This window comes from Eurytemora carolleeae, unplaced genomic scaffold (assembly GCF_000591075.1).
Source record: "Eurytemora carolleeae unplaced genomic scaffold, Eaff_2.0 scaffold2062, whole genome shotgun sequence".
NCBI classification, from domain to species: domain Eukaryota; kingdom Metazoa; phylum Arthropoda; class Copepoda; order Calanoida; family Temoridae; genus Eurytemora; species Eurytemora carolleeae.
In genome coordinates, this window is record NW_019397948.1 from 17243 (window position 1) to 26543 (window position 9301).

Here is a 9301-nt window from a genome sequence, read left to right on the forward strand (position 1 = left end):
AATACCTAAAAATCAAGGATATTAGAAGAAGGAATACAAAACCTAGAAATCAAGGATATTAGAAGAAGGAATAAAAATACCTAAAAATCAAGGATATTAGAAGAAGATTATAAATTCCTAGAAACCAAGAATATTAGAAAAGGAATACAAATAACTAAAAATCAAGGATATTAGAAGAAGGAATACAAAACCTAGAAATCAAGGATATTAGAAGAAGGAATACAAATACCTAAAAATCAAGGATATTAGAAGAAGGAATACAAAACCTAGAAATTAAGGATATTAGAAGAAGGAATACAAATAACTAAAAATCAAGGATATTAGAAGAAAGAATACAAAACCTAGAAAAAGGATATTAGAAGAGTGAATACAAATACCCAGAAATCAATGATATTAGAAGAAGAAAAACAAAAACCTAGAAATCAAGGAAATTAGAAGAAGGAATAAAAAAACCTAGAAATCAAGGATGTATAGCGTAAAAAGATGCTGTACTATACAACAGAAAAAAATAATTTTGAAACTTTTTTGAAGTGATACTTTTTGCACTGAATATATATTACTGGTCATAGAAAACTGTTTTATCCTTTAGTGAGGAGATTGCCTGAAAGTGACAGCGTAATAAGTATGGTAAATCTAAACGTGACTGCTGGCACAAATTCTTTTTCAGATCATTTTATATTTCTTGGCTAAAGGTTGAACAGTTTGAATTAGTCTGAGTAAAGGAATCAATTACTCTGTCTACATGGTTTAGTTAAAATTTTCTTTTCATTTTAAATTTCGGAACGATTCTTATAATTTTGTAGTTTCTTTCACTGATTTTTTCTTTGTTAAAAAACGGATTTTCTTTATATTCTTTTTTAGATAGATCTTTTGCTTAGAATTATCAATTATTAATTTTAAAAAAGTTGAAAAATTCAAATAATTAATTGAAAAGTTATTCATAGAAAAAAAATTTAAAAAAAGAATAATTAATGATTAACAGCAGGCTTAGAATACGAAAAAATATTTCGTTTTTTTCTGCAAAAATTAGGTTTTAGTCTTCCATTGAACTGTATAATCCCTACTTTTCATCCTTATCTAAATTCTCTTAATCAACTCCTACTAAATTACTACCAAGATAAAGTCTTTCAGCTGGATATATAACTTGAGATTCGGGATATTAAGCCATTAGGCTATCCGAAACTAAACACCAAACACTTTTCGGTATCCAACTATACTAAAACTAATTTGGATATCCAACTAAACAACTATCCTGGATAAACCAACTGAGAAACTAATATGGATATCAAACCAAAGAACTAACCTTCATATCCAACTAAACATTTATCCAGAATATGAAAATTAAATATGTAGCTATCTTGGATATAAAACTATAAATATGTAGCTATCTTGGATATAAAACTATAAATATGTAGCTATCTTGGATATAAAACTATAAAAACTAACCAATTTATCCTCAATATAAAACTAACCATCATACCCTACTATAAATCTACCTAGGATATCCAATTATAAAACTAGCCAGGATATCCAATTATAAAACTTCTAGGATATCCAGATAAACAAATAACAATGATATCCAACTATTTTTTCTAACCAGGATATTCAGCTATAAAAATATCCAGAGCTGAAAACTCTTGAATTGGATACCATTTATCCCGATTACTGTATCCACTGTGAACCCTTTTTTTGTTCTTATTAATCCTCTCTTGCTTCATCTGGAACTTTTGTTAATCTGCAGATTTATTTAATCTTTATTCTACATCCCATCCCTCATTGTAATCGTACCCATTCAGTGGTTGAAAGTGTTTTGATCAAGAAAGTAATTTCTAAAATGAAGATATGGAAAGGAATAGTTTTTTCCACGTCATCAAATTGAAAGTGCCCGCGGTGGATATCTAGATCAAACCATCGGGATTATGAGTATCCCACTCCAAAGATCCCAGATCAGGATATCCAACTATAAAAGAAACCTGTAAGTGCCATCTGTGTGATCGGAAGAATAACCGGAGTAAGGACGGGTCCTATCATAGTTCGATAGAAGCTGGAGAGCTCAGGTAGAGAATAGAGACATGTTACTCCAACCTAACAAAAACGTGGAAATACAAAAAGAATCTTCAGATTCTTTCATTTTAATACTTATAATAGTTAAAGTTTAACAACAACAATATTACTGATGAGAAAACAGTTTGATATTTGTAAAATAAATAGCAAAATTCGTAATTAGATACCAACATACAGATTTATGTGATTTTATAACTTATATTTTAAGATGTAGCATCTAATTACATATTTGCTGATTTATATTAACTCTACTCTACTACGTTGCTTATTTTGCTTGTGGCATCTCAATCAGTTTTAATAAAGATATTAAGAATGTTCTGCATTACTTCAGCATTGACAGTTTGTGCCAGGTGAATCAGACAACTCAGGTCCACTTAAATCCAGACAGTAAGTAGCAATAATTTTCAGAACTGGGTCTTCTTTGAAGTGTCGCAACGCCTTGCCCTTGGCCTTACTAATACTTTTTTGTAGCCCTGCAAATGTACATTTTATAGATAAAGCACTAAAGCTATATTTAGTTTAACGTGAACCTAACTAAGGTAAACATAGTTTTATCGTACAGCCAACTGTGCAGAAATAACAAGAATATATATAATAATTGCTTAGTTTAGCGTTAAGCCAACTGTGTAGAAATAACAAGAATATAAAAAATAATTGCTTAGTTTACCGTGAATCTAACTTAGTAGAAAAAAAAGAAACTTGATTTAGCGTGACAGTTTATACGTTATAGAATATATAAACTTAGTTTAGCGTGGCTCTAACTACGTTATAGAATATATAAACTTAGTTTAGCGTGGCTCTAACTATTTCATATTATATATGAACTTAGTTTAGCGTGACTCTAACTACGTTATAGAATATATAAACTTAGTTTAGCGTGGCTCTAACTACGTCATAGAATATATAAACTTAGTTTAACGTAGCTCTAACTACGTTATAGAATATATAAACTTAGTTTGGCATAGCTCTAACTACGTTATAGAATTTATAAACTTAGTTTAGCGTAGCTCTAACTACGTTATAGAATATATAAACTTAGTTTGGCGTAGCTCTAACAAAGTTATAGAATATATAAACTTAGTTTAGCGTGACTCTTACTACGTCATAGAATATATAAACTTAGTTTTACGTGGCTCTTACTACGTCATAGAATATATAAACTTAGTTTAGCGTGGCTCTAACTGCGTATAACCGCGTATAAGAGGTGATGAGTGATATTGCAAGAAAGTTGAAGCCTAACCTTCATGTTGGCTGTTAGAACAGATTAAAGTAGAGAGGAGAGGTTTTCATTTTAATCAGGCGGAGGAAAAAGTTTTGCAAACCCTGAGTTTTTAAATAACATGTTAGACTTCTCAATGTCACCTTGTGATATGGATAAAAACATCTGTTGCTTGATGAAAAGAATTTTATTTGATCAATTTATTTAGATTTTATATTCCAGGGTTAAACAGGCCAATTAGGATCCATCCTTACTCAGTACAGAGTTGAGAGTTAAGTATTGAACTCTACATATATCTTCTTTTCATAATAAAACTAATCCAGAGTTTATTTGAAATAAAAGTGAAATTAAACCTGTATCTCCATATTTCGCCTTGGTAACATATGTGTTTCAAATATTAGAAAATTGTTCTGTTCTAATAAAACCTATGTTTTAATTTATTTCATACTAGCTTGGGAACCCAGCTTTGCCTGTAAACTAAACTTTTTGTAAATTTCAAGACGTAGCTCATGAAATCAAGCAAGGATTTGGGTAAGCCATATATCCTATAGGGTTTAAAAGTAACATAATTCCAGATGCTTTGAGTAAGCTATTCTATAACCTTTATGAGCACAAGAGAATTTCGTCTATTCCACAAACTCTGATTTTCTAATCTCTTTTTTTATTCTATTCAATGACATAACCGTAGGTATTTTAGACTATAAATTTTGTTCAAAAAATCTATATTTTAAATATCACAGGTTTACACAATCAGGTTGCTAAGTTATAGAAGAGATTGCTGAACTACGAACCGACGGTTCAAATCCTGAATCTTTAACTTTAGAATCGGTGATTTAGGATTTGAATTCAGCGACCTCTCTCAATTTAATTCAATTCTGCCCCTGCCTTTCTCAATTTACCTACCTAATCTAGTGTTTGCCATGAAATGTCATAACACAAAATCAACGATGAGTAAAAAGTACCAAAATCAATGAATGCTAACTCGAAGGTTCAAGAAAAATATTCAGAATAAACAGAAGTAATCAATACTTTCAATTAAGAAAGAAAGAGGTAAAAAAGTATAATTTCTTTTTAGCTCCAGCTAAGGACGTTCATAAAAAAAATAGGACTTCAAAATGAACTTATACATTTTTTTAACTACACAGAAACTTGTAAACTTAATCTTAAAATTACTAATTCTGTTCACCCCCCCCCCCCAAAAAAAAAGAATCTGTTGAGGGGGGGGGGGGGAGTGTTTGCTGAAAATAATAATATATTCTTTTTCTTTTTAACAACTGTATTCAGTATTATAAGTCAACAATATTGTTTATGATTTGCGACAATTTTCTAATATTTCTAGACTTCGTATCTATCCTAGTTATAAGCTGCTTTTTGGATAATTTTGAAAACATTGACAAAAACTGCAATTAAGAACAAAAAATCTATAAAAGTATGGGAAAAAGTAAGAAAAAAACGACGATATATAACTTTTCATCGGATTAAAAAATGGCCAAAAGTGAGAATTATCGGCCAAAAATTCATGAAAATTTCCGTTATGAGAAAAAGTAAAAATAAAAAGTAAAATAAAATATTAATACAATTAGTAGAGAAGCATGAATGAATTATATATGATAAACTATATTAACTTTATTAACTATATATCAGGACATCAACCTTTCTTTTTCATTTTCCTAAACAAGAGGGAAAATGGCGTATTTGTATTTAAATACACCAACTTGACATTTCAAAATATAAAAAGATAGAAAGCATCTACGGATAAATTCAATAGAAAGTATTTGAGTAAAAGATGTTTTAAAAAAGTCCATAAATAAATTATGAGTTGATAAAATTTAAGAATCAGAAAATATTTCTAGTGCGCTAAAGAAAACTTATAAATTCGAGGTTCTGGCTAAAAGTCAGTTTACACCCGTATAAATCGCTATAGTTTCAGTAGAAGTAAATATTTCCATTTACTGATAGCACCGATTGAAGGATTCATAACTCTGATAGGATAATTAGATAGATAGAAAGATAGATATTACCGCCAAATTATTTCTATTTGTTCAGAATAGACAACAAACGCATGACTGAACCCTGATGGGATCAGGCGCTAATAGACGCGGCATACAGGAGTGAAATGAAAAAATTTCATATTTGCTATCTTATACCTTCTTGTCGGACTACAGGTTTTTAATATTTAAGTGCAGAACATCTTTTACGCTATGTTAGACGGAGTTTAAATATGAGATCAAAGTATGACATATATACATATACATATAATATTGCGATACATATATACATATACATAATATTGCGATACATATATACATATACATATAATATTGCAATAACACGCGAAATTACGTTTTGGGTGGCAATACCGAACTCACCCCATATATATACATATAATATTGCCGAAAACACGAGAAATTACGTTTTGGGTGGCAATACTAAAATAAGGCTAGAAAGAAGGGCGCGAAGCGCCTTGAATTTCTAGTTTTGAATAATGCTCCTCAGTAAGTGAAAGAAAGTGTTACGCCTAATTACGTGTAATTACGTGCAATGTAATAATGACTTGAAACCCCCGAAAGAAGGAAATAGGAAGGGGAAGAAAAAAACAAACATTTATATTAATAACAAGTAATAATACTATTATTAAAATACATATAATATTGCGAAAAAAACGAAAAATTACGTTTTGGGTGGTAATACCACACTCACTGTTTTAGTTAATTTTGCGTAAATTATATAAAAAATAAATGGTGTTTACGTGCAATTAAAGTATAAGACGATGAAGGCAATGTGAATAATATATCTCTATGTAATAAAAATAAACTTGCATTGCATTCGTAGGACAGGGAATCATAAATTATGGAAATAAACTTTTATATAAAAATATTCAACGAATAAAAAAAAAGTCTATATGATGGATGTGTCTGCCTACTTTTAATGGTCACTTTTACTAGACAGACACACAACACTGGCTGTGGTAATTGTTATTCAAGGTGTGGTAACTGTTATCTAGTTATGGTAATAGTAATTTAAATTCTAGTAACTCTTATTTTAGTTGTGGTAATGGTTATTTAAGTTGTTATTCTAGTTGTTAGGACAATTATTCAAGTTGTAGAAATTGTTATTTAAGCTGTGGTAACAGTTATTTTAGTTGTGATAACAGGCATTCTAAGTGTGGTAACAGATATTCTAGTTGTGGTGACAGTTATTTTAGTTTTGGTAACAGTTATTACAAGTGTGGTAAGAATTATTCTGGTTATGGAAAAAGTTATTCTAGTTGTGGAAAAAGTTATTCTAGTTGTGGTAACAGTTATTGTAGTTGCGGTTAAAGTTTTTCTAGTTGTGGTAACAGTTATTGTAGTTGCAGTGACAGTTATTCTAGTTGTGGAAACTTTTATTCTAGTTGTAGTGAGAGTTATTCTAGTTGTGGTAACAGTTATCCTAGTTGTGGAAACTGTTATTCCAGTTGTGATAAGAGTTATTCTAGTTGTGGTAACAGTTTTTCTAGTTGTGAAAACAGGTGTTCTAGTAGTGCAAAGAGCTGTGGTGAAAGTTGTTTTAGTTGCGGTAACAGTTATTATAGTTGTGGTAAGAATCATTCTAGCTGTCGAAAAAGTTATTCTAGCTGTGGTAACAATTATTCAAGTTGTGGAAAAAGTTATTATAATTGTGGTAACAGTTATTCTAGTTGTGTTGAAAGTTATTGTAGTTGCGGTGACAGTTATTCTAGTTGTGGTAAGAGTTATTCTAGTTGTGATTACATGTATTCTAGTTGTGGTAACAGTTATTCTACGTAGTTGTGGGAAAAGTTATTCTAGTTGTGGTAACAGTTATTCTAGTTGTGATAATAGGTATTCTAGTTGTGGTAAGAGTTATTCTAGTTGTCAAAAAAGTCATACTAGCTGTGGTAACAATTATTCGAGTTGTGGAAAAAATTATTCTGATTGTGGTAATAGTTATTCTAGTTGTGGTGACAGTCATTTTAGTTGTGGTCAGAATTATTATAGGTGCGGTAAAAAATATTATTGAAAAAGTAATTCTAGTTGTGGTAACAGTTATTCTAGTTGTGGTAAAAGTTATTCTAGTTATAGAGATAGTTATAATAGTAGAGATAAGAGTTATTCTAGTTGTGATAAATCAATGTATTAATCAATCAATGAATGAATCAGTCAATCAATCAATCCATCAAGTAATAAATAGATCAATCAATCGCTAAATTCATCTCTTCTTTGGCATAATCTGTGCTCACCTATAATGCCTGGAATAGAGATGATGGGGACCATGAATCCTTCCAACCAGAAACTGAACATAGCATACCAATCTTTCAAGTCATCTTCACTATCTGTTCCATTCGTTCCGTTCATTTTTTCTAAAATACAGGGTGTCCCGTTAAACATGACAGTTGAGCGACGACTTTACAATCGTCCTTTATATTTAGCTATATAATGATAAAGTATGTATCTATAAAAATAATAAACATCATCAATTTTATCAAATCATCCCAAATCCGTTTCAAAATTCGAGGATTGACTTTTTTATGATCTTGTGAACTCTGCAAACCCTGAAACTACAGATCATGGAAAAAAGTTGAAATTCATTTAGATTTGGTGCAGTACAGAACGTTTTCCTTTTTACCTAATTACAAATTTTACACATTGTCCAAAATGACCTTAGTGCGTACTGCATATATACGGTTTAAATTTTTTTTTAAATTCTACAAGATTTTATTTTCCACTAGATTGAATTTGTCTCTTCAAAGAATATTTTTTGACAGATTTTCCATTTATTTAATTTTTAATTTTTCTCACTAAAAGACCGGATTATAAAATTTACAAATAAATGTATTTTACTCAGTTTTTCTTTAATTTTTCTATTCTTTAAATATTCAAGGATTTTATTGTATTTCTTTCATTTTTTCATTCTTTAAAAGGATAAATGCTTATTAAAAATTAAACATACTTAAATATTACACATATTCCCAAAATTTAAATTCTTTAAATGCAGACACATCTAAATATTTCAATACGTATTTTTTATAAAAATTTAAATGAATGAAATAAAAACGAGAAATGTGAATAAAAATATTTCAAAGAAAAGGGCAAAGCGCGGAGAAAAAACTAGACGCTACGCTTGAAATACTAAATTGTGTTTACATAACCTTTAAAGTTAAAGAATTAGTGGAATGTTGTCATTTCCCGTTCCACTTCAAAATAAATTTTATTTAAATGTCTGAATACCTGGAAGTAATTAAAGCGTAGCCATGGGATAAATTTTGCTAATTTAATTAATATCCTAAATTTAATTCATACCTTATGATTTTTAAAGTGTTTTGACGCTTAATTGCTCATAACTTTAAAATACCCAAATATATTTGCCTCGAGCTCGTGAACCTTGCGCAAAGTGGTAATTTGGCTAATAGGCCGAGAAAGCTGAATTTTTATTTGAAATTCGCACTTAATATTCATATCAGAACATGCCAAACCAAACCAAGCAGACTCGTCAGTGTCAAATAGATTGTTCCCAACATTTACAGTGTTTTCTAGAACTGGACCAAGAAGAGAAAGACCGAACTGTAGAAATGGACCAAGAAGAGAAAGAACGGACTGCAGAACTGGACCAAGGATAGAAAGAAAGGACTGTAAAATTGGATTAAGATTAAGAACTGGACCAATAATAGAAAGAAATGACTTTAGAACAAGACCAGGCAAAGCAAGAGCGTACTCTGGAACTGGACCAAGAAGTGAAAGAACTGATTGTAAAATTGGACCATGAAGAGAAAAACCGAACTGCAGAATTGGACCAAGAGGAGTACGAACGGACCGTAAAACTGGAAAGAAAAGACAAACGAACTAAACCAAAAAGAAAGAAAGGACAAGAAACTAGACCAAGAAAAGAAAGAAATGACACGAGAACTAAAACATGAAGAGATGAACGGACTTAAGAACTGTACCAAGAAGAGAAAGAATGGGGTGAAGAACAGGAAAAAGAAAAGAAAGAAAGGGCAGGAGAAATAGACCAAGAATAGAA

The 9301-nt window shown here is 30.3% G+C and overlaps 1 protein-coding gene across 2 annotated transcripts in view; it reads right to left on the bottom strand.

Annotated features, from left to right (window-relative positions):
• Window positions 1-7639, bottom strand: part of LOC111716431 (FMRFamide receptor) — a 22700-nt gene extending 15061 nt beyond the window's left edge. Inside the window, exon 1 of one of the 2 annotated variants that reach the window (XM_023491887.1) lies at window positions 7524-7639. In XM_023491887.1, coding sequence (XP_023347655.1) covers window positions 7524-7638 — 115 coding nt within the window. In that variant the 5' untranslated portion in view covers window position 7639. Of the gene's footprint in view, window positions 1-1973; window positions 2081-7523 lie in introns of those variants that run through there. The other variant, XM_023491888.1, reaches the window with a different exon arrangement.
• Window positions 7640-9301: the final 1662 nt, after the last annotated feature.